This window comes from Corvus hawaiiensis, chromosome 4 (genome assembly GCF_020740725.1).
Source record: "Corvus hawaiiensis isolate bCorHaw1 chromosome 4, bCorHaw1.pri.cur, whole genome shotgun sequence".
In the NCBI taxonomy this organism is placed as follows: domain Eukaryota; kingdom Metazoa; phylum Chordata; class Aves; order Passeriformes; family Corvidae; genus Corvus; species Corvus hawaiiensis.
The window spans coordinates 19363710-19391612 of record NC_063216.1 but is presented as its reverse complement, the minus strand read 5'-3'; the positions used below and the strand labels follow the sequence as shown (position 1 = coordinate 19391612).

The following is a 27903-nucleotide window of genomic DNA, read 5'->3' as shown; positions in this document are numbered from 1 at the left end:
AAACAAAGCAAGAGGCAAAAATCAGCTGCTACCACCCAAGTACAAACAGCATTCATGTTTTATTACAACAACACAAGTCTTGAAATTGCAACAAATGCCGCTTTGGGGTTATCAATCCACAGGAAAGAGACATCATGTTCCAGAATCTCCTTAATCTCATCCTCTGCCAACAGGATACAGGTTAGTCCTCCACAGAAATCAGTGCTTGGAGGTCAGAGTCAGTGTGGAGGATACTCTGAAGATCTGTGGCAACATGTTACTCAGCTGGTAAAACATTTCCTCAGAAATTGTCTGGAAAAAAACCCAAAACACAGGTAAGGTTTGGCTTTTTGCTGTAGTTTGGAAGAATTAAGTCTCTCTCAACTTTGTTTCTTGGTATTTAAGATAATTGCTGCTGTTCAGAAGACAACAAAAATAATTTTCAAACTGTGTGTTATAATTCTATTGAATCCAGTTAAAAGGAAAAGATTGACCTAAAAAAATACTGGCTGTGTATTTATGTGACATATCCACGTATCCGTTTCCAGTAGATTTCTTGTTCCAGGGATTGATTATTTCTGCCAAATATAAGCAGGACAATGCTGCTTGTTATCTACAGGACTCCCGCTGTCTGCATTCCAGGATTAGATTCAACTTTGGAACTTATCTGTGGCTTCCTTCTTGCTCAGCAGCTTTCTACTTTGTCAAGAAATACATGTTACTCCTTTCCTAACATAACTCCGCTCTTAACTGCTTTTTAGGACAAACCTAGTGCTGACCCCCTTTGGAAAACTTCCTGTTTCTGAAGATCAGCTAGAACTCCAAATTAAATAATTTCAGAATCTAAATTAGAACCAACTTCAAATACCTGGAGTAATTAATGTTTTTGTGGAAGCATGACTGAACATTCTGCATTGCAGCTTTCCATGTTGTTAAACAATGAGTAATAAAACACCTTAAGTTATGTAATGCAAGGTTAGCCCATCTCCTCTGAGTAATTAACAGCAAAAAAGTCTCTTTTTCAAAGGTGATGCATTCACTATTTTTAAGTGAACTTCCCAGTTTGAAAGTTTAGCATCCTCTCAGAAACTACTACTGGGTATTAAAACATATAAACCCTCCCTTACTCCTCTTTTACAGGCAAGGAAACAAAACCAGATTGATTAATTTAAACTCACTCAAAAGGGCCAGGGAATAGCAAAAAAATCAAAACGAGATCTGCTGACATGACTTTTTACCAGCAGTCTCCTAGGTTGGAAATTACTTTGGTTTCACCTACCTGTGGTACCAGGAATTGTACAGTCCGAGAAATTCCTCCATCCCACGAGGCCATTTCCATCATGAAACCTAAAAAACCAGCACTGACACTGGATTACCTGTGCAATACCCCCCAGCAGTTACAGCATGTGCAAGCAGTGAGGGAGTTTTCACACACAAGTAGGGTTTGAACTGCCTTCATTAGGGATGTCCTCAATTGCCTTTAAATCAGACTTGGGCAATCTGAATGAAATGTAGAAAATCTAAAGAGGAGTTCTGCAGAATATCAACACTGAGGACAGAACAATGAGTCCTACTGTGCAGCCCAGTGAGACCCAGCAGAAGTGAGGGTTTCTCCAAACAGTGTATCAGGAGTTCTTTCCATGGCTTCCTTTCACTGAGAAACAGGGGTGACCTCAGTGTGGCCTTGCAGTGCCTGAAGGGAGCCCACAGGAAAGATACAGAGAGACTCTTGGCAAGGGCCTGGAGTGACAGGATAAGGGGAAATGGCTTCACACTGACAGAGAGCAGGTTTAGATTGGATGTGAGGAAGAAATGGTTCCCTGTGAGGGTGGTGAGGCCCTGGCACAGGTTGCCCAGAGAAGCTGTGGCTGCTCCATCCCTGGCACTGTCCAAGGCCAGGCTGGATGGGGTTCTGAGCAAGCTGGGATGGTGGGAGGTGTCTCTGCCCATGGCAGGGGCTTGGAATCTTTAAGGTGCCTTCCAAACCAAACAATTCTATGATGATTCTATAGGGAAAAAGCTCAGCACTCACTTATTGCTCAAGTGATGAACTACCAAAGGCCACAGGAATCCTCTTGTGGCAAATAAGGACACTCACAAAAATACTTGTGTAATAGAAGTGGATGACATAGATGACACATGCATTGTGAACTATTAAAAGTCAATTACAATAGGAAGAGGTTCTTCAAGCAGGTGGTTGAAAGTGACTGGCTCAACTATTTGAGTGCAGCACACAAAAATGCAGAAAGTAATACAACCACATGGAAAGACAGAAAACTATGCTGAGTCATGAGAACTATTTTTTCCTAATATCCAGCCTAAACGTGCTGTCACTGTGAAGCCATTCCCCCTTGTCCTGTCACTCCAGGCCCTTGCCAAGAGTCTCTCTCCATCGTTCCTGTGGGCTCCCTTCAGGCACTGCAAGGCCACAATGAGGTCACCCCAAAGCCTTCTCTTCTCCAGGCTGAACAATCCCAATTCTCCCAGGCTTTCCTCACAGCAGAGCTGCTTCAGCCCTTTAACGAGTTCATGTCCCTGCTCTGGACTGGCTCCAGCAGATCCCACTGAAGCATCCACTCCCATACCTTTGATGCATTTGAACACGAGCTCTGCCCTCTTCAGGCACCATGGAATGGTCATCTCCTAAAATGAAAAAATGAAAAGCCTTAATGCCCTATAAGATCTAACCAGCAAGAGTAGCAGGGAAATTATTAAAAGCAATACATTTTTTGCCCCAGAACATAATTTTCAAGCAGCATTAGGGACCCAGTTTTCAGAACATTCTAGGCAGGTGTGCACACCTTACAGGTGACTGTAAAAGCATTGCCACTCCTCATTGCTAGGAGAGCCAGTGTCAGGAAAATATTATACATCTTTAAGCTGTTGAATAAAAATGTTGTCGAGCCCACTGGAAACTGGGCTATTCAATTCCCCTGTGGAGCTCCAGAAAAGTCTAATATTCAACGGATAATTGTCAGGTTCATGCTTCAGCAAATCAAAGGCAGGCTCCCAACCATATCTTAACAGCATCATGATGACTCCTAGCTGTTCTTGATTTTGTTTAAGGTTTCTTGGCATACCCACAATCTTCAGTAAAATCTTCTCTCTAATACTGGAACTGGAAGAAGCCCTTCTTCCCTAAAGATGCATTTATGGTAAGAGTGAGAACAAACAAAATTCATCTTCATCTGATGAAGGAGTTTCAGATATCAACAGCCACCAAATCCTTACCTAGACTTAAATAGCAAAACATGACATGAAAACCACGGTGGTTAAAGATATGGCTACAAGCCTGGGCTAAGTAATTTAAGTTTAAAGTTCATGAAGCATTTTTTGGCTGTATGCTACAAAGCCAATAACATCGTGATGATGTAATTCTATCAGAGACAGAATGACTCACTGCAAATACTTCTCAGAAAGAAGAAAACAGTATTTTTTTCTGCTGTACTCTTCAACACGAAGATGAGCACTTTCTACTCTGAATATAGGAATATAGACATGGAAACCAATTTATCATTCTAGGTACCTTTTCCAGTTTAAGCTTTACATAATTTTCTATTCACTAAAGTCAGCCAGTCTCTATTTTGCAATGTCAAACACACAGTGCAATCTGTTCTTATCAAAGAGCTTAATTTCAGGATTAAAGGGAGTTATTTGAGAGGCAAGGTGATCTAAGAATGCCCAGTGATAACACAACTGATAAACTGAATGTGTGGCTTCATTAAACAACTACTGAAAGCCAAAGCTGCTCCTTAGGTGGGGGAACTCCTGCCACACCCCAAAAATATACTGTATGTTAAAAACAGGGTAAGTTGGAAATATCTTTTCTTAAAGCTTTCATTATGTGAATCACTGCACCCCTATGTGCTGCTTTTAGGGTATACACCACCTTAATCAGACAGAACAGTGCTGCTTTGTCCTTTTTTTGTTGTTGTGGTTGCTTTTTGGCTTTTTTAATTTTTAAGCATTCTGGAAGCAACACTTGGTGTTTATTATAAGTCATCTGCCCATGTGTGCTTTCTGTCACAAGTAATGTGTTTATTGTTGGTTCTGATCACTGCTTTGGCTTAGTAAAAAACAAGTGACTAAGAAGAGAAGTTCTCTCTCAGGAGCACCTTGAGCAATCAGTGATGGGAACTGAGCCTTACAAGGACTGATCAACACAGCAGGATATGACACCATTCCTTGGACTATTTTAGAGGAACAGAGAGGTTAAATTTTGTGGGCACTCAGGGAAATAACAGAATGTTGCTCCCTGCAAGCCACAAGAACTGAAGATGACGTAGTAGTGATTCAATTCTAATCCATCTTCACAAACATAAGTTCTCATGAATTCATCATGTTACCAGGAGCTTTCTCTGTTGTGGAAATGATGAAGGATCAGATAAGCACCAATTCAAAATACAGAGAAGGACATAAGAAAGCAAAAAAGCAAACAGCCAACCTCATAGGGTAAGTTTTGGATAACAGCATTCAAGAAAGTTAAAAAAAACCCACCTGGAACCTTGGGTGGTTTTCACTAGCAGAGACACTTCACCCCTTTTTAGGATGCAATCATTTTGTCAAATTAAGATTTCTTCCACTCATTTAGGAAAAATAAGGGGGAGGGGAAGACCAGCTTCACTGGTTAGAAAGATATGCTGCAACCCTTTTGATTTTATTTTCATTTAATTTGTGACAGTCTCACTACATGGGGCTGCTTAGGGCTTGGGCCTTTGCAGACCCATATCATAATCAGGTAATGGAAACAGTAAAGTCCATATATGTCATGTGGGAAAAAGATTTCAAACCAAATTTCAATGGGTAATTCATTAAGAATTAGCAAAGTGTCTAACTCACAGTGCATCTGTGCAAATCCTAAACACTGGATGAGCAGATATAAATTTAAAGGCAGGTAACACAGACGAGAGACATTTGAGTCAATACAGCCATCAATAACCTCTCTAAGGACATAAGCTCTGTTCATAAATATTTGTTACACAGTTTACACTCATTTCTACTTTTTTTAAAAATTATTTTTTCTTAAATTATGGCAATAGAGACAACTGGACTGAGATTACTGAAGGCAAAGAGTCACATTTTTGTCACTGTTGCTGTGTGGACAACAGCAATGGCTTCTAAGTTGAACCTACCAAGGGAGGGTGCCAGCTCTGGGATTTTTAGCAATGCCTTGCTGTTAGAGCCATTTCATTCCCCAGTTTATAGCAGATTCCAGTGATCAGACAGCAATACCTCATTTGTCCTGAATTCAAACTTGCCTGCTTTTGCCTTTCTCAGGTATCAAATCCAGTTTCTTTCCTTCATTTAATTTAATGATCAGAGCAGAGAGGTCCGTTTTGGTTGTTCTTACCATAAGAAAAATGAAGGAAAACAGAATTCCTGATTTTTTTTTTCATAGAAATAATAATGAAATCTAATGGCTTCATTGAGATTGATACAGTCAAACTGACAGAGAGGAGATTTTGATGGGATATAAGGAAGAAATTGTTCCCTGTGAGGGTGGGGAGGCCCTGGCACAGGTTGCCCAGAGAAGCTGTGGCTGCCCCATCCTTGGAAATATTCCAGGAAAGGTTGGATGGGGCTTGGAGCAAACTGGGACAGTGGAAGGTGTCCCTGCCCATGGGAGGGGACATGACTGGATGAGCTTTAAGGTCCCTTCCAACCCAAAGCAGTCTGTGATGCTGTGATTACTTTTGTGAGGTTGTAAACACCACTCTTCCATCTGCAGAAGGAGAAAACCTTTGGGAAAAGCACAGAGAACACTGCTAATGAATGCCTGTCCCAGGGCAGCAGGGAAACATCTCTGCAGCTGGGCTCCTGGTTAACCACCTCACAAAAATGTTCTTCCGTAGGTGGTAAATGCAGAGTCAGAACTGCGGCTGCCAAAGGCACCGAGTTCAGGGTAACTTTCAGAAATCTGTCATTCTTCACTTCTCCCTCAACAAGGAGTTACAGATTTGTGTGTTGCAAATCAGGTCAGCCAGCTGCCAAGCACTGTAATAAGCAACCTGCTAATGCAAGTCACACAAAGCAGTTGTGCCTAAACACACACTTATCCTCCATATCACCTTCCTCTTACTCTGCAAAGACTTACAACTTAATACAAAAGGTAAATTGTTTTACCAGGACCTTTTAAGAATCCAGCACTAGAGAAGATAATTCACTAGTTTCACACATCTCAAAGCATGTTGAACACTTGGTCGTGTGCTTCATTTGTAGTTTAAAATACAGATATGCAAACAGAAGCTAAAACTAACCAGGTTTAAAGGAAACAAAACTAGAAGAATAATATAATCAGGTGGCAACTTCATTAAGAAAAAAGTCAATATATTTAATAAATTTCTGAAACACAGCAACTGGGTCCCACAAGTGATCCAGGCTGCTGTCCTGCATGTTGATTACTTGCATTTGTGCCCCAAAAAAGGTCTCAATACAAAAGATGAAAAATTTCAGAAATCTCATCTGCTCCTAAAAGTCTACCTCTATGTACAGAAATATATCCTTTGGAAGCTTCATTATTGGGTGTTTTTACCTTTTTCATTGCTTGCTTTTCATGATAATAGACCCTGATCCTGCAAAATAGGATCACTTCTACTTTGTGTTCCAGTCAAATTCTGTTATAAAACCAGTCACTGTTAAAGGTAATACACTGGTGAGCCTTTTCCTTGCGGTGAGTCAACCACTTTCCACAAAGGAAAGGCAATATTGAATTTTTAAGTGAAAAATCAAAGGGTTATTTAAAAAAAAAGCCCTCCCACAGACTGTAATTATTACTGATACCCTTGCATGGATGACAGATTTATCTTCTTTTTCTCATTTCTTTAAGTTTACAGACTTTCCAGCTCTTCAGGATATGAGGCATATGGCTGTACTCCCTGCCCATCACTCCTTTCCCTGCCTTTCCACCCCCTTTTCTTCTCTGTAAGCCAGGTGTGCAAGAGAAAGGAGGCAGCCAATAGTTTTAAATTGCTGTGCACTGAGAAATGTTACAGCTAATTGAGAGACAAGCTCTGCATCAGAGTCCCACTACAGAACAGAATACAAAACTCAGCATAGTAAGTAAGAACACAAAGAGCATCAGCAATATGCCTCTTGCCCAGTCAGTATTTGGGGGGAATTAGAGAGGAAACAGGGACAGAAATTAGGCAGTGAAGGAGGAGACAATTCAAAGTAAAGGTGAAATTTGGTTGCTGCTGTGTAGGGCTGAGGTGGTAGAGGATGGTATTTAGATTTACAGAACTCTAAGCCAAGCTTTGCCAGTTCTGCTGCTCTCAAAACTTAGTTTTCATGTTTTATAGCTAATGACAGAAAAAGAGTGGGGATCCGGTATCACTACTGCTTCAGCAACTCTGAAGGTAGAGTTTCTAAGCAAGAGCTTCCAGTTGTGTAGTCCCATCTTTTATTGTACAGCTGCAGTGAGCTGGATCCAGGAAGTGAATGTTCTAAAAGGAGGGGTGGGAATAAAAACTTTGAGTGATACAGCTGGCTGAGATGTTTTTAATTGGTCCAGCTCCTTAATTTGGGTCACCAAGTAGATGCAAGTGCCACGTGGTGTGGCAGAAGCCTGTGAGTGAGAAAAACCACCCCCTTTGGCCTAAATCAGTATGAAACACAGCTTTTGCAAAAATCCAAGGATATTAAACCAGCCCAAATGTTTCTATTTACTTACTTCTGACATTTCATGCACCAGCAGGAGGGGAATGCTGATGGTGGTGATGTCGTGTGTGCAGCAGACCTTGAGGATGTTCCTGAGCCCCATGATGGCCGGGTCCCGGGCAGTCACGTTCACAGACCTGACATTGTCATCCACACACAGGTGAAAGGCAACGTGGATTTCTGAGAGGTTTGAGTGCCGTGTGATGTAGAACTCTCCTGCACAATGAGGCAAACCAGGAAGGTGAGAAATCAGGTAGTGATCTGTACTGAAATCCAATTGTTTGGCAATGTAAGAAAGAGGCAAATGCAAATATACAGCAGAGATGAGAACATACACAAGAGATGCAAAATCTCTTGGACTATCACTGTTTTACAACCACCCCACACTCCCTCCCCTGCTTTGATGGATTCCACTGGCATCATGGCCACATGGTGTAATAAACCATAACAGTGCCAGTACAGGATATGATCCCTATATAGCACAAAATAGAAAAACAAACCCAGAGGAGGTGCAATACTCAAAATACACAATGCAAGCACAGAATTGCAGACAGATGTGGGAGGCGGAAAGGCCAAAAAAGGATGGGTTCAAATAAAGGATGCACAGAGCCTGTGGAAAAAGATAGTGGGTTACATAACAACTGAGATATGGCACTAGAACACAAAGGGATCAGTGACTATTAGAATTTAAAATAATTCAGAGTAGTGGGAAGGTGAATTACAGAGTTGTCTGAAAAAAGTAACTAAGACATCTTATTGGGGGTATTTTTAATTTTGTTATTCATTTATCAAAGGTGAGGGGCAGTAAAATTCACATCTCTTCATCGTTCCTCTGCACTGGAGATTTAAAGTCTACAGTACAGTCAAGGGAAGAGCAGGTCTGCAATGCCCCCACTGTTTCAGTCAACAAATAAACATCTTCCTTCAAACCTATTCCCACTGGCCACTGAAGTTAAGATCTTTTCTTTGAACTGGAAGAGCTAGAGAATGGGTCTGTACTCCTTCTGGATGACTGCTAAGGAGGCAGAAATCCCCAGCAGTGACCATCTACAAGCAGTAACAGGCAGGCCACTGGTGCAAGACACACCTGGATTTGTCTGGTCCAAGATGATTTATAATCCACTGTCACTAACAATATTTAAGACAGTCAGGAAATCAATTTTAAGAAACCCTCATTCAACCACAGGTTGTATGGACTTAATCCCTCCCCCCTCCAACTGCATATACCTCTTCAAATTGCATAGCAGCTTTCCTTACTAAACATCACAATATACACAGAAGATACTTTCCCTGAGAGAGGAATTTCTCAAAGTTAAAAAATCCACTCAAAAATGCTTTTCTGTATCACAACAGTGATGTACATATAGCTATTTTCAAAAATAAAATCAGCTGTTAGTATTGAAGTTTCACCTTTTCCCCAAGATGCTCATAGATTTTTTTTTTCACCCTCAAATTCCAAAAGGAAATTTTAGGCAAAGAGAAGTGATTTGCCCCATGCCATGTGACGCAGTGGCAAAGCTGGGAATAGAAACCAGATGTCCTGACACCCAGTCCTCTGCCTCAGCCACAGGAACATCCTTCTCCTCTGATTGAGGTCAGCTTGGGTTCAGTTTGTAATTTGTGTTCCGACTTTAGAGCTAAAAATGTGCCATGTATGAAACACAATTTGCTTCAAGAAGAGGGGCTCAATGCCACACAACTCACCCGGCAAAATGTTTGACTGGTTCCGTTCGATATTCTTTAATTTATCTTCATTCCCACTGATTTTGTTTTCTGTGTATGAACACATGGAACAAGTATTAATCATATCCTCTATTAATTACACTTGGGCATGAAAAGGTTCATGTACTGATATGTGGCTTGAATTTTGACCATGAAGTTACCATAAAGTCCCCAAAAAGCAGGGGGATGGGTAGCATTGTTTTCTCTGTCTTCAACACATCCCAAACTGAATCTTACCTCAAATCACTGCCTTTCTTACCATCCTGTGATATTTCTTCATTTGGACAAAAGCAAACAAAATATTCTCAGAAATAACACGAAACTTTGGAAATTGCCCCCACAACCACATAGTATCTTGCTATTACTCTTTCAAGAATGTAATAAATTAAAATTAATTTGTTCCTAAGAGATTTACATAAATCAGCAGCATAAAACCAGCTTTCACCATTTCTCTCGAGATGCAGCAATATGCAGGTTCTCAAGGAAACTTGTTTTTCTGTGTACTCATATTTGTTCATGTTCCTGATGCATTTAAATCATGTAAGTAGCTCTTTGCAAGGAAAATAAAGTTTGATAATGTAGAATTGCACTGCCTTAATGTGGTCAGAGCATTTCCCAGCCATCTGTAAACACAACTGCAAGGAAAACCATTCACAAAGCTAAATACACATTTAGGCAATTTGGTATTCAGTTTTCAGCATTCACCTTAAAGGAAGGGAAAAAAACCATAAACTCCTTTTCTGCAATTTTTGAAGATTTACATGTAAATGGCAATAAAAAGGTAAAGACAGATAAAGTCTGTGCTGCTACAGGCAGTTTAGGAAGACAGAATAGCCTGATGTACTTCGCATGCTGTTAAAATGGGACTTTTATATGTTGATCTATTTTAAAGGATGTCTGTTATGGCAGCATAGACACCACCTGAACATCACATTCTCTCTGCGAATTTCATGCAGAGTTTCTTGATGAACCCAAACATTCCATTTCACAGATGAAATAACTGCAGAAGAGTGGCATCAACTTGCCCCTGCCCACAAACATCCAGCTGACCACTGTTCTATTTCAAGGAGGGTAATTTTGGTTGTCACTGACCATGGTGTCTTTTTGTCTTGCTGCTACGCTGTGCTCTGGCCTTAAGTACAACCTTCTGGACAATTTCAAGTTGTTCTTGGATTCCAGGAAAATGGAAATCCGTGCATTCTTGGCAAACGGTTGCGAAATCTAGGAAAAAAATAAGATTGAAATGCACATCCTGAGGTTGTGCTCAGTAACATTATGTAATTCTACTCTACCGATCAAGTAAATCCAGCTATAAAGGCAAACTCCCCAAAAGCAGATAAAGCCCTGCTGGACTTCTCTTCCAAAATTTATTGAGGATTATATTTGACAGATTGTGACATGGTCCCATACTTTCCCCTCTACTGTGGCTGCAGGATCTTGTTGATGGCTAGAAGATGCAATTTTGTGTTTAATGGTATTATTTAAATGTCTGTGTTCTCTCATTACCTAAAATTCAGCATGAAAACAAATCTCCTTTTGTTATTCATTAAAATATTTAAGCAGTTAAAAAAGTAACTGCAAAATAAGTACAAAATAATACTGTTACAATTAAACAACTTGGAAACCATCAACAGCACAAATGTAACTGCAGTTCTTCCTGGTACACTTCCCTCTCCTTCTTGCTACAAGCCTGATTCCAACTGTTTCCAGGAAATCTCAACCACCACAGAATATTTTTTTTATGCAAGCATAATGACAAATAATAGTCAAAAAAAGACATTCCAAGTGTGAGTATTTTGGTATTAAACTTCAGGATGGAGATGGGAAGGTCAAACAGGAATAAACACAAGTTTCATTGCTTAACCTTGATAGAAAACACCATCACAGTGCCCACTTACTCAAAAGACTTAAATGCACTTAAAATGGCTATTAATCAAACTTTCCAGCAGTAGGGAAGTAAAATTCCTATTGTTTATTTTTAATGGGATTCATTGAATCAAAAGTACATGGTATTTTTATACATTTACTTATCACTTTAAAATCTGAGCATATTTCTTTTCCATTTTTGCAAATAGGTTTCAGTGTGATAATCTGGTATTACAAAGTTAGAAGTTCCTATAATAAATTTGTCTCAGGCAGCAATATCAACATTTAATATGTTTGTTACTTATGTAACAACATAAGTATGTTCAATATGTTTGTTACTCAGACACAAAATGTAGGGAAGACATGAGAGATAACAGCAAAACACTGTCCCCCATCCTCACCCATATCTCTTTTTGCATTCGTTACCCTTTTGCAATACCATATCCAAAACATGAGTGTCTCCACTGAATTTTAATTTTACAAGGAATATTTTTCTGTGAGAGAAGACAGGGAGATTTTATTCTTATTTATTATTTTATTCATTTTCCCTGACATGATACATCCCTTTAGAGGGCTCACCTCTTTTGATTCCACTGTATGAGCTGATCCTGTTATCCACCAGTAACACCAGGCCACAGAGGGAAGTTGAGTAGAGGGACATTGCAGTCTGAAGCCTGTGGAGCTTCACCCCACTGCGGTGATTGCGCTTGTGTTTGCAGAAATCCAACATATCAGCTCTCAGCAGCCTCAGGTTGTGCATGGTCTTCAGCTGAGCTCCTGCACAAAGCACACGTGGCTTAATCCCAGTGGAAGACTAAACTCAGGACTCGGATTGAAATGCACAGGCACAAAGTGGTTCCCTAAAGATCTGTAAGGGAGCTGTAACCAGTAACACCCAGAGGAAGTTCTTAGCCACATATTCAGTTTTACAGACACATCAGCGATTTGCAAAGCAGCAATAAAAATGCACTGTTTTCACAAAGTGAGGCTTGTCCGTGCCAGAAACGAGCCTTGTTCCCATTGCAGAATCACTGAATTATTAAGGTTGGAAAAGACTCCCAAAATCAAGTCCAACCTGTGCCCAATCTCTACCTTGTCACCAGCCCAGAGCACTGAGTGCCATGTCCAGGCATTCCCTGGACACCTCCAGGGATGGGGACTCCAAACCTCCCTGGGCAGCCCCTTCCAACCCTTTCTGTGAAGAAATCCTTCCTGAGGAATATTGCAGGGGGCTAGGGATGAAATACTGATGTGTGGTGGTATATCCTTCCCCACCCTCCCCAGAACCACTCCACAAGCTCAGGAACTCTTGCTAGGCCTTGGCACTTGTGCAATGAGTTGGGTGGTGAGGCATCCCTAGGCCATCCCAGGAACTGCTGCATGGCTGAAGTGGGAGCAGTATGGAGGGGAAGGGATCATCAGTCAGCCCCTGACAGCCTGGAAACATCCCCTCCCTGACCCATGGCCCAAAGGGAACGGTACCATTGCTGATGGAGTTTTGGAAACTTCAGCAATTCAACCTGAGGATGAACATTTTCCAAATGACTCACGCCAATCATCTTATGACCCTATGGACAGTGGTCCTAAGGGATGTCCTTGGAGCTTTCCTGCACCACAGCAGGCTGCACCAGCATCTCCCTCTGACAGAGATGCCTCTCAGAGCTTGCAAACTCCCAAGTCGGTGATACTGGGAGGATTGTCACTGCCCATCTCTGCCTAAATCATTTAAATTTGATTATAATCCAATTTTCCTCTGTGTGTTTTATCTACATAATAATAGAGTGAACCTTGCCTTTGAACTTTTTTGCTCTTTTGCAAATTTGTATCAAACCTGCTTTGGCTGATGCCTTTGCTGGCATTTTTTAAGTGACCTAAACCACTTCGCTGGTGATTTTTTAAGTGACCTAAACCACTCCTTCACAACATAATGTGGTCAAAACAGCACAAGAAGACTCTACTGCACAAACAAAAAATATAAATTGCAAGTATCTATTCTGCTGTCAACTGATCGTGGGAAGTGAATTTAGTGAACACATTTTTCTACCAAATGTAAGAAAAGTTGAAGTATCATTTTTAGGCAATGTGTTTTGCTGTGAGTTTTTACATGAGTCACCCCATCAAAATGGATGAAAATTTGCTTCTAGAATGTTTTCCATTAAGCCTATTTCAGATACTGCTTGATACAGTTTATGCTGTTCTCTTACACATGTGAAAAACAAATACAAACCAGTTCCAAACTGTGTATTATACACATTGACAGTTAAATACTGTAAATAATGCATGCCTTGGATACATTATTTTATTACCAGCTGTTATTATGTTTGGTTTACTCCACTTACCTAAGTGAATAGTAAAGCTTTCTTCTAACAGCCTTTGCTCCTCATAGATTCTCCCATTTCCTTCCACAGATTCCCTCAGCTGGCTAGGCTGAACTTTAATTTCATCACTAAAATAATGAGACAAGTACCGAAAAGTTATCCTATTTTTTGTTCAAGACTAGCAACTTCGGGAAAGTTATCCCAAGTTTTCTCAGCTGGTCTGTGGAAACCAGGAGACCAAACCTATGAGCATGAGCTGCACTCATGTGAGGTTTCACCTTTACCTTCCTGGCAGCAGGAAAAGGAGACTCCACTGTTAGATTAGCATTACTTGGCTCATTTGTAAAGCATTCCAAGACTGAGAAATAAAAATAAGTCGCAATAGTTGTAACGTAATAAGAATGTAAGAATAAAAGGAAAACAAAAAGAATAGTCCTCAGCCTATTTACAGCAGCCAAAACCTTGTTTATGAAGTTACTAGATAAAGCATTTCTTTTGTTCTTCCCACACAAAATGGGAGGTTTAAAACCACCTTATCAAATGTTCCCCAGTGTTCAAACTACCAGAAAACATTTCAGATATCAGTTTTAATTTTTTTCCCTAAATTCAACTGTCTGGTAGTGATACAACAAATGTTGTTCCTAATACATGAAAGAACATCAGCATCTCTCCAATTTGTTTCTGCATTAGTGAGAACTTTCTCTGTTTTCAAAGTGCCTCACCTCCAAAGCTCTTTCATAAACTTGCAAGCAATTCTACTGATTGCAAATGCCTAGTAGCAATGTACTAGTGTTGAAAAATAAGGATCCTACCCAATTTACAAATTCTAATTTCCCTGCCATTTCCTCAAACAGAAAGCTTCTCATTCAACTCTCTCCACTAGTGTTCACACACAAAAGAATTCCATTGTTTTAGCTGTCCAGCGATATACACTTAGAAAAAAAAATTGTTACCATTTATTATGGTACCATTATTCTCCAGAACATGCTTAGGTGGTAACAGAATGCCCTGTGAAACAGGGAAAGACAGACATAGGAAATAAAGGCAAAATAGGAGGAAATTCCACTCAACTCAAGCTGTACTTTAGTGCATTACAACACTTTCTGGTACAGAGAGGTTGTAACACCACACAATGAAGAAACTCCTAAATTTAAACATATTTAATAATGATGGTCTATTTGCCTTTGATTTGCTTTGATTATCCTATTTAAATTATTAATAGATATTACCATATTCCTAAGAAATAGAACCATAGTATTCTATTTAAAAGATTATGTAAATACAAATCCATTGAACTATTACAGCTGGAATTAAGCATCACAGAGGAATTAAATACCTGACCGAGCTGTTGTTGGGATTCTTTAGGTCCTGATGAAGCTTTATCACCCACTCCTGATATTCCTGCTTCTGGATAGCAGTAGTCTGTTTTAATTCATTGGTCCATTTGTTCTCCAAATCCTGACAGGAGAGCAGTGATAATTTGAGTGGTGTGGGTGTTCTTTTTAAGGTGATTATGTGCATGACACATTCTAGTTACCTGCTGAGACTCAAAATGCTGAGCTGCTAAGGAATTCACATCCTGGTCAGTCAGTGATTTCCCAAGCTCCTGCATCACCTTATCCATTTCAGCTCCTTGCCTGAAAGAGAAGCAAACACAGATTTCAAAAGACTGGCAGAAGAAAATCCTCTGTTGTGATACAAAAACAAACTTGGTTGTTTGTTACTGATCACAGATTTAACAACGAATATCCACAAAACAAATTGGAATTAAGGGTCAGGGATTCAAGTCAGCTCCCGTGTAAACAGACCACTTACTCTAATTTGGGACAGTCTCAGCTGCCACCAGCATACGTTCCAACAGAGATACGATAAATTCCATCAGAGTCAATACACAGCTACGTCACACCTGAGCTCTACAACAGTACTGCTCTTTCTTCTGTATGCACACTTGAGAAGAGCCAATGAGCAGCAAAATGATTTGCTAACACCGTACTGGCAACATTTACCCCCAAACTAGAAATACGTACAATTCAGTCTGCTATGCACTGTGTAATGTGAGCTTAAACACACACAGCTCAAGAGGAATATTGCACTCAGAATGCTAAACCAGACCTTCTGAAATTACTCTGGCACAAAAAGAAAAATCCACATTCAATGTGTTCCCTCTTGTGGATAAAGGAGTCACCTGCAGCTATCCAAGCTTATTCCAGAACTTGGGATTCAGACTCAACACTTTCTGGAAACCAAAACCTATATTCTCCTCAGTCACTGAAAATAATAAAAGGCCATCAAAGTAATATAAGGTAGCTGATCCTAATGATATCATAGAATCATAGAATGGCTTGGGCTGGAAAGGACAGGAATGTTCATTTCATTCCAACTCCTGCCACAGGCAGGGACACCTTCCACCAGACCAGGTTGCTCCAAACCCCATCCAACCTGGCCTTGGACACTTCCAGGAATGGGGCAGTCACAGCTTCTCTGGGGATCCTGCACCAGGGCCTCACCACCTCTTGAGTAAATAATTTTTTCCTAATAGCCAATATCCAATCTAAATTTCCACTCTTTCAGTTTGAAACCATTCCCCCTCACCCTATCTCTACATGCTCTTGGGCCAGCCAAGTGTTGTATGACTTTGGGTTTACACAGACAAATACAAGCTACACACATCGTCCTATGAGTTTACACATCCAGTGGCAGGCACCCCTATTTAATAAGAGAGAGGAAAACCTAAATAATAAAAAAAGGAATACCTTTCCCGCAGTTTTTTCAGTTCCACATCCCTTTCACTTATTAATTCTGAGATGCTAACAAAATAATTGTGTTCCAAGTTTAACAGCATTTCAGAAGCTGGAGAATGGATCAGATCATGATAAACATCTGCAAAATCTTCATCCCAGCTGGTTTCTTCAGGTTTTGCATGTTCTAACGTTGTCTAAAGAAAATGTAAGAGATTTTAAAGTATAAGGTACCCCTTGGGACATATAAGAATCCCTCATAATGGTGGGGTAAAACCATGGGGGCCCACATTCAGCCTTTACCATACATAAATTATCTTGCCTAATTTAAGCTTTCTGTATTCTATAGCTTTCAATTTTCTCCTCTCCCGTTCTTTCTCTTTCAAAGCAACTAAAATCAGAATCATTAAGGTTTGGATTACAGTGAGGAATTACCAATTTTCACACAACACCAGCTTGGAAAGAACAGCAATGTCCACAACAATATTTGCACCTGATGAATTTTAGATAAAGCCCAAAACACCAGCTGTGCAAACATAAATGCTTTGCTAGAAAGGATGACTAACCTCTGATGTCACTAAACATATAATAAACAACAGTGATTTAAGAAAAGCTATTTTTATTGAACAAAGAATGGCCCAAGAATGCCAGTTTTGCAAGCTCTTTATGTAATTTTTCACATTTTTCTATATTCCATGAGAAGCAAACTCCATTCCTATAATCTTTTCCTTGAATTGTCATTCTTTTTTTTTCTTTGCTAGGACTCTACCAGTTCTTTTGCACTCCACTATTTTAAAGATCCCATGCAAAACTGGAGACACTATTCCAGCTAAAGCCTCATCCTTCCTAAATAATGTGAAATAGTCATATGAACTCAAAAAATGAACTGAAAAGTCTCTCTCAGCTATACACTTTCTCCTTCTAGCCTTAATTGCTATTACTGAGATTTAGGATAGGAGTATCACTTTATTACCTCTTGCTTTAATTGTAAGGCACTATAAGCCTTATGTCTATTTTTTGTTTGAGTATCAACTGTTGAATGAACAAACCATTTGCCTCTCCATTGTCTATCTTTTTACTCTATTAAATTCAAGAAAAACTTGACTAAGAACTTGTAGGATGAAGACTTGATGCTCACTTTCAGATAAAAAGAAAAAGCTGTAAGAATTGATCAGTAAAAGTGAATTTTAGTGTAACTTTTCATCTTCACAACTGTGGTTGTACACACACACACTCTCTCACAAAGCAAGCCTGAATATTAACTTTCCAGCCTCATTTTACCTCTTTATAAGCTTTAGCCCAAGTATCTGCCAGCTGGTTGATGTCTACTTTTCCCGATTTCACTGCTTCCAGAGCCACTTCAGCTTGTCTGTCATAATCTTTTATAGTTTCCTCTTCTACAAACTTGCTAAGAGATTGCTTCAGGTCTATGAAAACAAGAAGAAAATGGTCCATCAACAGAACATATCAGTAGTCACCCAGGAAACCTCTAAGTAAGGTTTTTCACCTGAAAACCTTTTCCTTGCTAGCACTTGCTAGCACTGACAGCAGTTTTCTCTGATGTTTTGCTGTTTAAAAAACAATTTTTTAAACACTGTTCTAGTAAAACACCCTTCTTTTGGTTTCTTAGAGCAAGCTGTAAGGTACTTGTGGACAAGGATTCATGAGATTAATTTAAGAAATCAATTCATACCATTTTCTACAAAGCATGGCAGATTGTGCAGAACCATCAGACGTCCGTGCAAATGACTGATATTCTCTTGCACTGGGAATTTGAGAGGCACAGTAAGCACCAAATGTTCATTTCCAGCACTGAATTTGTACACATAGTCTCTCTCCCTAGTGAAAGTCTTTCCTTTATTAGGCTTCATCCTCTTGAGTTTTTTCCCTACAATGGAAATAAAGTAACAAGAATTACATTCTTGCAAAATCAGCGGTAAAAAATGGTAATGAAAAACCATGGCTTTGGTAATAATTAACAGCCAAGAATACTTGACCTCCCCAAATTTTCATAGATACTCAGTTCTGACTTCCAAACACACGGAGCTGGAACTGAAGCATAAATACCAGTTTCCAAAATACTAAATACTTCTGAAATGCATTTGAGTGTGTCGATATATGAATTACTCTTAAAAATTACAGCATAAATGTCCTGACTTAAAAGCAGAACCAGGGCAGATGGGAACCCTGATAAACAGAAAAGTAACTGAAACACCTTGACTTTTGCCACGATGCCTCAAAAGCAGAAATCCTTCACAGTGCATAGAGGATTTTATTTCCTCCTTTCTGCAGGTGCTAGGCCTGGGGAGTGGGGGAGCAGATGTTTGCAACGATTTTTAGAAAGAGCTGATTTTGTCACGCTGTAACTTGTATTAAAAATAAACCAAGAGATATAAGGGGGCTGTGTAAAGAATGAAAACACAGGCTGGGAGCACATACCGGTGCTGGTATTTTTACCCTCCACTGGGCTCCTCCACTCGTTCACATCCCTCTGTTTTGAACATCACCTGCAAAGCTGGACACATTGCTTCAGCTGAACCCTGCCCCGTGCTGAACACCACAGCCCAGGGAGAAAAGAACCCAACAAAAATAAAAAATTCTATAGCAAAATTCATGGGTTTAGGGTCTGTAGGGTTTTTGGGTGGGTTTTCCTGTGAACAAACCTACATGTTGGGCACAGATGAAACAAGTCAGTCTCAAAAAATAACATCTCAGGACAAACAACATTGATGCGAGGCGGTGTCCCGGCCTCTCTGGGAGTGGGATTCAAAGGGAAATCCTGGGAAATACAAACCCGACCACGCTCTTTCTGCTGCTCCCCGATGCAGCGAGGAGGTGGGGAGGAAAGTGATGGAGAGAGAAAGGGGGACAAACCCCCTGTTCCAAAGTGGCACCTCCTGCTCTAGAAAACGCAGGCTCAAAGCCGGCAGGACACGGCCTGCGGGATCCCATCCGCCCCCTCCCCGCCCCGGGGAGCTCCCGGTGTCCGCGTTCCCTCCGCTGGAAGCGGCAGCACCCGCGGGCACAGGAAACCTCCCGGCCGCGCCCGTCCCGTCCCGGCTCACCTGGCTCCGGGCGGGCAGCCGCGGGTTAACCGGGCCGCGGGGAAGGGGGAGCCGGGATGTTCCGCCTTCCCCGTCATCGCAGCTGCGCGGCCGCAGCGGCGCATTCGGCGCTGCTCCCATGACGAGCGTGCCGAGCGGCGCCGGCGGCGGCGGGGATGGCGCGGCCGGCCAGGAGGTGCGTGTGCCGGGGCTGAGGGACTAGGGGTTCCCTCGATCCCCTCGGGGCCTCTGGGGGGTTCCAAGGTGGCCCCTTTCCCTTCCAGCGGAGCGGTCGTGATCAGTGGCACAGGGCCGCGTTGGAGGCCTGGCATTAGTGGTGTCCCTTAGGGTTCTGTCGTAGAATGGTTTGGGTTGGAAGGGACCTTAAAAACCTTTCAGTCCCAACCCCCTGCCATGGGCAGGGACACCTTCCACCATCCCAGCTTGCTCAGAGCCCCATCCAATCTGGCCTTGGACAGTGCCAGGGATGGGGCAGCCACAGCTTCTCTGGGCAACCTGTGCCAGGGCCTCCCCACCCTCACTGGGAAAAATTTCTTCCTCATATCCAATCTAAACCTGCTCTCTGTCAGTGTGAAGCCATTCCCCCTTGTCCTGTCACTGCAGGTCCTTGCCAAGAGTCTCTCTCCATCTTTCCTGTGGGCTCCCTTCAGGCACTGCAAGGCCACACTGAGGTCATCCCAAAGCCTTCTCTTCTCCAGGCTGAACAATCCCAGTTCCCTCAGCCTTTCCTCCCAGCAGAGCTGCTCCATCCCTCTGCTCCCCTTGGTGTCCCTGCTCTGGACTGGCTCCAGCAGCTCCCTGTCCTTCCTGTGCTGGGATCCCAGGGCTGGATGCAGCCCTGTGGGTGGGGTGATACTCAGCCCAGTGTTGTTTAAATTGCTCATCCCTGATTTGGATGAAGGGGTCAATGTCTCCTTAGCAGTTCACTGATGACACAGAGCAGGGAGGAGTGGCCGATACCCCGGAGTGCTGTGCAGCCCTTCAGAGGAACCTGAACAGGTTGCAGAGATGGGCAGAGAAGAATTGTCTAAAATTCAACAAAGGCAAGTCCTGCACCCGGGGAGGAATAACCCCAGGCACCCAGGGGAACCCCAGGAACCAGGAACCCCAGGCTGGAGGTGACCTGCTGGCCAGCAGCTCTGCTGAGAAGGCCCTGGAGGTCCTCGTGGACAACAGGCTGTCTGTGAGCCAGCAGTGACCTGAGGGACAAGAAGGCCAGGGCTGTCCTGGGGTGCACTGGGAAGAGCAGTGGCAGCAGGTCAGGAAGTGATCCTGCCCCTCTGCCCGGCCCTGGGAGGCACATGTGGAGTGCTGTGTCCAGTCCTGGCATCCTCAGGACAGGAGGGACAGGGAGCCCCTGGAGTGGGACCAGTGGAGGCTGGGGAGATGATTTAGTGCCTGAAACATCCCTGACAGGGAAAGGCTGAGGGAGCTGGGGCTGTTCAGCCTGGAGAGGAGCCCCAGCTGAGAGGGGCCCTCAGCCCTGTGTGTCCCTGTGTGCAGGGAGGGCTCCGAGCAGGGCCCAGGCTCTGCTCTGGGGGGCCCAGCCATGGCACCAGAGGAACGGGCAGGGACTGATCCCAGGAAGTTCCACCTGGACAGGAGGCAGAATTTCTGTCCTGTGCAGTGGCCGAGCACTGAACAGATTGTCCAGAGAGGGTGTGAAGTCTTTTAAAAAAAACCTACAGGCTACTCCTAATAACTCATTGTGTACAGTTGCACTGGTTATAGATTTATCTCTGCTCTGTGTGACCAGGGACAGGACCTGAGGGAACGGCTGGAGCTGTGCCAGAGAAGGGTTAGGGTGGATATCAGGAAAAGGTTCTTGCCCCCGGAGGGTGGTTGGGCACTGGAACAGGGAATGGTCACAGCCCCAAGGCTGCCAGAGCTCCAGGAGTGTTTGGACAAGAGTCTCAGGGATGCACAGAGTGGGATTGTTGGGTTGTCTGTGCAGGGCCAGGAGTTGGAGTGGATGATCCTTGTGGGTCTCCTCCAGCTCAGGATAACCCATGATTCCATGATTCTGTCCACTTTACATGTATTGCTTTTTTTCGTTGTAAAAAAAGATTTACCCAAAAATCAAGTGTTACCAAATCAAGATGCTCAGTCAGAAAGGATTAAGAGTGTATATTTTATGTTTTTTTTGCCACAGGAACAAGAAAGTTGTTGATTATTCTCAGTTTGGGGATTTGGAAGATGATGGTAAGTGGGACGTTCTCGTACAGCAAGAATTTGAAATCATTGCCTCTTACATAAAAGCACATGTAAAGGAGGTGTGTTGAATTTTCATTTTAAATACATTTAAAGATAGTGCAGTTGTAGTTGTTGTGTTCTTTTAAAATAGGATTAATTTCCAAAAAAGGTTATCTTGTTGTATTTTCAGTGTGCAATGGAACTTAAGTATGAAATCTAAGAATATAGGAAAACTCGTGAGAGCTTTTTGCTGTTTTCCAACAGATGAAGACTTTGCACCTTCAAGCAAAAAATCCAGAACACAGCTCAAGGAATCAAAGAAGGAGAAAAAAGAGAAGCAAAAAAAGCCCAAAGAAGTGACTGCATCACAGACCCAGCCACTTAGTAAAAGGTAAGAAATGTTGTGGTCAACTCCGTGTAAAACTGGATTTCAGTGAGAGTATTTGGGTTCAGTTTCTTTTCCCTTAGAGTTTTAAGCAGCTGAGAACAAACAAATAATTCATGACTGTAATAAATATTTTGAGCCTTACTGATGCACTTGCAAATAACTCTAAAAATTCTGAGTTTCTTATGGAGTTTCTTAGGGACTCCTAAACTGAGAAATATAAAGTTAAGTTTTGATTCCTTCCAAAAGAACATATATAAAGGAAGATACAAAGTCAATGTCAAGGATAAAGAGAAATCTAATTTTTATTAGTAGAGTTGTGTTTAAATATTACATTTTGGTGTGGCATTTCAAGCAAATGCAATCACTTTTCTTCCTGTAGTAATGCCAATTGATAGCTCATAGATACAGATATAGATATAGGTACAGATATATACACATACACAATGTTTTGCAATCATAATACTTTAGAATGCTTTAAAAATTAGTGTGTGCTTTGTCTAAATAATTTCAAAATGTAATATTTGTAACACAATATGCTATAAATATGTCTTGAAATATTAATCTCTTCACAAGTATCTGAATTTTAGAAAGTTCAGTGAGCCAGAAATAGGTCTGTAACACTCCTGTAATTGTTTTATTATTTAACATGTCGGCATTTTTTCCCCAGGTTATCCTTGGATGACAAACTTTATAAAAGAGATTTGGAAGTTGCCTTAGCCTTATCTGTCAAAGAAAAATCTGCAAATCCCCAAGAGGTGCAAAATTCAGAAGAACAAGGTTACTTTACATTTCCATGCAACACTCTTTATTTATATGCAGTGAATTTGAACATGGAAATTTATTTAACAGTGAAATAGATTGAAAATCATACTTTATTTCAAGATGTCATGACAAGAAAGTGAGAGTTTCTAGGTATTGCCAGTTTTCTTATGTTCTTGGGGTTTTTTTCCTGTGAGAAAAGTAACTCTTCTATAATATCTTCCAAATACATGCTTGGATTAGAGACAGATAAAAACTTTAGCTATTTTAATTTCTTAATATTTTTGCTTTTTAGGATGTGTTTTTTTTGTATAGTAATATTTCTTATATAGTAATTTTTTTTCCTGAATCTTAAAACAGGTAAGGATATTGAATCAGAAAATACAGAGAGGAGACCCCCTTTTTCCAACTGCAGTGTAGACAGTGAACGTTTAGGTAAGCTGTTCTCACACTCTTTTCAGAAAGAGCATTTAAGTAGCTTATCTCTTCTTTGTTTCCATTGGTTTCTTTTGTTTCCCTGATGTGGAAAAAAGAGTCTTTATCTTAAATAAAGGTTGAAGGACTTGTCAGTTCTTTTCAAAATTTGGTCCCAGTCTTAAAATGAGCAAACCCATGGATTGGTGGATTTTTGGTCTTCTTTTTGTTAGCTTGATTACAGATAAATGTTGATAAATTTGCCAATGAGAAAATAAAATGAGAATCACATGAAAACAAGTGTCAGTGGTATATTTTGGAATAGTATCACTTCAAATCACCAGAATGAATTCTGGGGACTCAAATACCAAGTTTTTTAAGAGGAGGAGAATAGATTTACTGTGAATTTGAGTTGATTGAACCACTTTCTGTTTCTTAGGTCTCAATCAGATTATGGATGATGATGCACCTGAGGGTGGTGGGAGGCAAAGGACAGCAGCATCCAAAGTTCCAGCACATCACAAGTCATTGGTGGTTGACAGTGATGACAGAGAACATGATCCTGACTCTGAGTCAGAGTCTGTACCCAGTAAGTTGTTCTTCACCAACACTCTCTCCTTAGATGTGCTTTGGATTTGATGCCTTATGTTTAGTTTGGATTTTTAGTGAAATTCATGCTGCTTTGAATGCATTTTCCCTTACTCCGCACTTAACTGAAGCGTTGTCCCCTCATACTCGTGACACCTCGGTTGCACGTTCACACTAAATTTAAACAATGGAGCTTATTCATCCCCAAACCAGCAAAATTTCACTGCTTCTCTGCATTTCTATGTCAGGAGAAATTTCTTCTGCCCTCCTTTTCCAGGAAAGTTTCATCTCTTTAAAGATCCTCTGTTCATTTTTCCAGTTGTTATCTGGGGTTTGTGTCAAAACAGTGACTCTGGAGTAGTAATCAGGTGTTGGAGCTTTCACCGTTGGCTTAGTTTAAGCTTATTTTAAAAAGCAGGTAGCCTCCCTTCTTTCCTTCCTCTGGTTCTCATCTCTTGGAAGAGCAATGTCTGTCATTCTGTAACAGGCAAGGTGTCTGTGTGAATATTTACTGCTTGAAGATGGGACAGTCTGGTACCATCCTCATCACTTCTGCTGGAGTCGTCTTTTGTCTTAAGTGGTGATTTCTCTGCTAAAGAGCATCTTTCTAAAGTAGTTTTACTTTCCATCCCAGTATCACCTGTAGCTTCTCCTTCCTGGATAACAGAACACAACTCTGAGCCAAGGCAGAAGGTGATGTCCAGTCCCTCAGAGGCAGCTGGGAGGCCTCTGCATGCATCAAGTCCTGTCACAGACAAAAAGCCTAAATGGACACCACCAGGTATGGGTGAGGTTGCAGCTATAGACACATACATGAGTTGACTTAAGCTTTTAGCAGTCTCTCCTAAAAGCAAACCAAAAAATAAACTATTCCAGGAAAATGTCTGCTCTTTATGTACCTTTTATAAAGATTTTCTTTGGACAGATTTAAAACAAAAAAGAAAGAAAGGAAGAAAAACTGTATCTGTGCTTCTTGCTTCTTTTACAGCATTATCCTTAACTCCTTTATCTGCATGTGGCTTATAAAATATTTCTCAAACTGTGGATCAGACCTTAATCAAAAGATCCTTTCATGTCCATTTCTCTCTTATGTAGAGCTTTCTTTATCTCTGGTATGTGCTAAATTATTATCTCTTCTAAACAAAAAATATTAGAAAAATGCTGGAGTATTTTAGCTGCTCTAGTAAAGCAAATGCTTAGAAGCTTTATTTTCTCAAGGTGTTTGACCATGCTGCTGCTGACTCCTGATTCTTTGATTTTTCTTCATATTTACTCTTCTTTTCTGTACATGGTTCTTTCTGTTTGGCTCCTTTCTCTCAAGTCCTCATTTCCCCGTTGGAGTTGTGTTCAGTGTTTCTCTGTGGAGTGCCTGAAAACGCCCAGGACACTGGGAACAGTTGCCCAGTGTTGCTGCAGTGTGTGAACCTGTGCCCCATTCCTGCTGCATTGGCTCCCAGAGGGATGAATCCCTGGTGACTGATTTCCATGTGCCTCTGTGGTTTGGACCTTCTTGCACTCTCTTTAGAATGCTGCTTCTGTCCTGCTGGGAAAACTATTAGAAGACAGCAGTCATATGATTCTTTTTCCCCTTTAAACTTCTAATACCTTCTTTTTGTTTTAAAATCATCTCCAGCTCCGTCAGGAAGCAGTAATGCCTCTGTGAAATGTGTTCCTGTTAAATCACCTACCCACTGCCTTAGACTTGGCCTCTCCAGACTGGCAAGAGTCAAACCTCTCCATCCCAGTGCTACCAGCAGTTAAATGGTCAGTGACAAAGTGCCACATGGAGGAAAAGACTGTGGAAAGGGTTTCGCTGATAAACAGAGGGTAGGCAGCATCCTGGCATCATCCATTTTGGAGGACTCTTGTTATGGATGTGTCTGATGTTAGGATGAGTTTTTATTCTGCAAATTGCTAGGAATCCTTAAGTGCTACTAAATAATAACATTATTTAATCAAGGTGACATTTTGGATACCAGCTTTTTGATGTATCATATTCAGAGATGTTGGTTTGTGATAATTTTAATTCTCTAGTACCTAAACACTTGGCATTAAAATGGTCTAGACAGCACTATGGCAGTACTCACGACAGGGAAGTGTTTTTTAGAATGTTGTATTTTTAAATAAAAACTAAAATAAAATACTTTATATAATCTAACTGTATTCTTTGAATGTATTAATTTTGAAGGTCACTTTAGATGTTGGTTGCAGTCTGGCAGATATTTTTGCCTGTGTATGCTCTTACTGGAAGTCAGCAGCATTAGTCAGGCTCAGACAGTGAGGAATTTTCCTTGGAGCTCCTGGGGCTTCATTGAGGACCATGATACCATGCTGAGGTAGGGGGTTTTGTAAAGCAGTGAAGTGATTGTTACTGATTAATGAAACTGAGCTGTTACTAATCCACAGTGTCAATAATTTCCTATCTAAGCGTATTGATTAGAGTGGATGGCAGCAGATCCATTTCTGCCCATATTACTCGTGACTCAGAGAATTGCATTAACAAAGGAATATCATAGAATCATGGAATGGCTGGGGTTGGAGGGCACCTGAAAGATCATATTGTTCCACTCCCCTGCCATGGCCAGGGACACCTGCCACTATTCCAGCTTGCTCAGAACCCCATCCAGCCTGGCCTTGGACAGTGCCAGGGATGGGGCAGCCACAGCTTCTCGGGGCAACCTTTGCCAGGGCCTCCCCACCCTCACAGGGAACCATTTCTTCCTCATATCCAATCTAAACCTGCTCTCTGTCAGTGTGAAGCCATTCCCCCTTGCCCTGTCACTCCAGGCCCTTGTCAAGAGTCTCTCTCCATCTTTCCTGTGGGCTCCCTTCAGGCACTGCAAGGCCACACTGAGGTCACCCCAAAGCCTTCTCTTCTCCAGGCTGAACAATCCCAATTCCCTCAGCCTTTCCTCACAGCAGAGCTGCTCCATCCCTCTGCTCCCCTTGGTGTCCCTGCTCTGGACTGGCTCCAGCAGCTCCCTGTCCTTCCTGTGCTGGGATCCCAGGGCTGGATGCAGCCCTGCAGGGGAGTCTCAGCAGAGCGGGGCAGAGGGGCAGAATCCCCCCTCCCCTGCTGCCCACGCTGGGGCTCAGCCCAGCTCAGGGGGTTCTGTCCCAACGCACACAGCCAAGGCAGGGCCAGCTCTCATCCACAGCACCCCTGAGTCCTTCTGCCAGGGCTGCTCCCTCTGCTCATCCCCAGCCTGGATTGATCCCAAGGGCTGTCCTGACCCTAGTGCAGCACCAGCACTTGGTCTTGCTAAATCCCATGAGATTCCCATGGGCCACTTCTGGAGCCTGTCCAGGTCCCTCTGGATGACATCCCACCCTTCAGGTGTAATCTGTGCCTTTGCAAAGCCTTCTGTTAATGGTTTCACTGATTCCTTGCAGGTTGGTTGTCTGTTTGCTCTTGATGCATTATCAATCAGGTTATCATAAGGCAAGGATCACTGTTTCAGCTTTCATTATTTCTGAAGAAAACAGAATTTAGTTTTGATTCAGAAACTCTTAAATGTGTGATTACTTCCTTCTGTAATTCAAAAGGTCCAAAACCTTCGTTTCCCAGGTCTATATTGGTTATTCTCAGATATTCTGTTAATGTGAAAATCTGTATCTCTAAAGTGGCTAAAAAATAAAGATGTATCTTAATGCTTATACAGAGACATGGGATTTAATAAGAGAAACAGATCTTTTCCCGTTATTTTTCTAATAGAAACAAAAATGCACAGATGCCATTTCCTGAGATCAGTTGCATCAGGAATTCCATAAACTGCTCTTTAACTTTTGACAGATAGATTGAGTGTAATTTGCTCTAAGCAGATAAATTTATTCTGTCTTTCAGGTCAGATCACTTTTGTTGTCCCTTCGTTCGTTAACCCAGCAGACTCGAAGTGTATCAGTGCAAACCACAATGATGAAAACAGGATGTTACCACTTCTGGTGACCCTCTGTGCAAAACCCTACTCTTTGCATTTAAAACACTTTGTCCTGCTGCTTACAAAGAATTTCTGGTCTGTGTCCACTCAGGTGTGACATCATTCTCTTGAGAGGAAGCCAAATAGCTGTGATGAAAAAAAAAAAAAGAACTTCTTTGAGTTGAGGCTGTTTCTGCTCTGTCCTCACACCCCCAATATTTACAACACGTGTACATTTAAATGAAGACTTTGAGCATGAGTTGTTCCTGTACATTTGGGATATTAAAAGACTGAAATTTA

General features: G+C 41.6%; 2 protein-coding genes and 2 long non-coding RNA genes across 9 annotated transcripts in view; 3 read left to right on the top strand and 1 right to left on the bottom strand.

Annotated features, from left to right (window-relative positions):
* Positions 1-5492, top strand: part of LOC125324512 — a 35492-nt gene extending 30000 nt beyond the window's left edge. The window contains exons 3-4 of one of the 2 annotated variants that reach the window (XR_007203013.1): positions 174-314; positions 4329-5492. This is a non-coding gene — a long non-coding RNA (uncharacterized LOC125324512). Of the gene's footprint in view, positions 1-173; positions 315-4328 lie in introns of those variants that run through there. The other variant, XR_007203012.1, reaches the window with a different exon arrangement.
* Positions 41-19427, bottom strand: C4H12orf4 (chromosome 4 C12orf4 homolog). 3 transcript variants are annotated; one of them, XM_048300457.1, is made up of 14 exons: positions 19345-19427; positions 17973-18167; positions 17561-17706; positions 16295-16476; positions 15079-15178; positions 14878-14999; positions 13563-13669; positions 11803-12000; positions 10450-10578; positions 9340-9408; positions 7649-7851; positions 2565-2622; positions 1259-1326; positions 41-291 (listed from the first exon to the last, which is right to left on the bottom strand). In XM_048300457.1, exons 2-14 carry the CDS (start codon positions 18148-18150, stop codon positions 199-201), a joined length of 1653 nt encoding a protein of 550 aa, XP_048156414.1. In that variant the 5' UTR covers positions 18151-18167; positions 19345-19427; the 3' UTR covers positions 41-198. The 3 variants fall into 3 exon arrangements, with proteins under 3 accessions (XP_048156414.1, XP_048156416.1, XP_048156415.1); XM_048300459.1 differs by lacking the exon at positions 19345-19427 and adding an exon at positions 19074-19299; XM_048300458.1 differs by lacking the exon at positions 19345-19427 and adding an exon at positions 18719-19023.
* LOC125324511 lies at positions 5578-9943 on the top strand. Its single transcript, XR_007203011.1, has 2 exons — positions 5578-7034; positions 7673-9943. It is a non-coding gene; the product is annotated as an uncharacterized LOC125324511 (long non-coding RNA).
* Positions 19428-27903, top strand: RAD51AP1 (RAD51 associated protein 1). Of its 3 annotated transcripts, XR_007203010.1 has the most exons (10): positions 19428-19519; positions 21497-21546; positions 21802-21928; positions 22593-22702; positions 23045-23119; positions 23538-23687; positions 24321-24467; positions 25320-25450; positions 25875-26022; positions 27531-27903. XR_007203010.1 is itself a non-coding variant. In XM_048300461.1 (9 exons), exons 1-8 carry the CDS (start codon positions 19500-19502, stop codon positions 25445-25447), a joined length of 807 nt encoding a protein of 268 aa, XP_048156418.1. In that variant the 5' UTR covers positions 19428-19499; the 3' UTR covers positions 25448-25450; positions 27531-27903. The 3 variants fall into 3 exon arrangements, 2 of the variants coding, with proteins under 2 accessions (XP_048156418.1, XP_048156417.1); XM_048300461.1 differs by lacking the exon at positions 25875-26022; XM_048300460.1 differs by lacking the exons at positions 25875-26022; positions 27531-27903 and having other exon boundaries at positions 25320-25844.

What these genes read in the sequence shown, in the direction of transcription:
- RAD51AP1 (XM_048300461.1), top strand. Translation starts at nt 19,500, where the DNA reads ATGGCGCGGCCGGCCAGGAG. An exon ending in TGGGGATTTGGAAGATGATG is followed by an intron (nt 21,547 to 21,801) that starts GTAAGTGGGACG and finishes GTTTTCCAACAG; the next exon opens with ATGAAGACTTTGCACCTTCA. An exon ending in ACCCAGCCACTTAGTAAAAG is followed by an intron (nt 21,929 to 22,592) that starts GTAAGAAATGTT and finishes TTTTTTCCCCAG; the next exon opens with GTTATCCTTGGATGACAAAC.
- C4H12orf4 (XM_048300457.1), bottom strand. Translation starts at nt 18,150, where the DNA reads ATGAAGCCTAATAAAGGAAAGACTTTCACTAGGGAGAGAGACTATGTG. An exon ending in AGCATTTTGAGTCTCAGCAG is followed by an intron (nt 15,000 to 15,078) that starts GTAACTAGAATG and finishes CTCTCCTGTCAG; the next exon opens with GATTTGGAGAACAAATGGAC. An exon ending in CCAGTCAAACATTTTGCCGG is followed by an intron (nt 7,852 to 9,339) that starts GTGAGTTGTGTG and finishes CTCATTGTGCAG; the next exon opens with GAGAGTTCTACATCACACGG.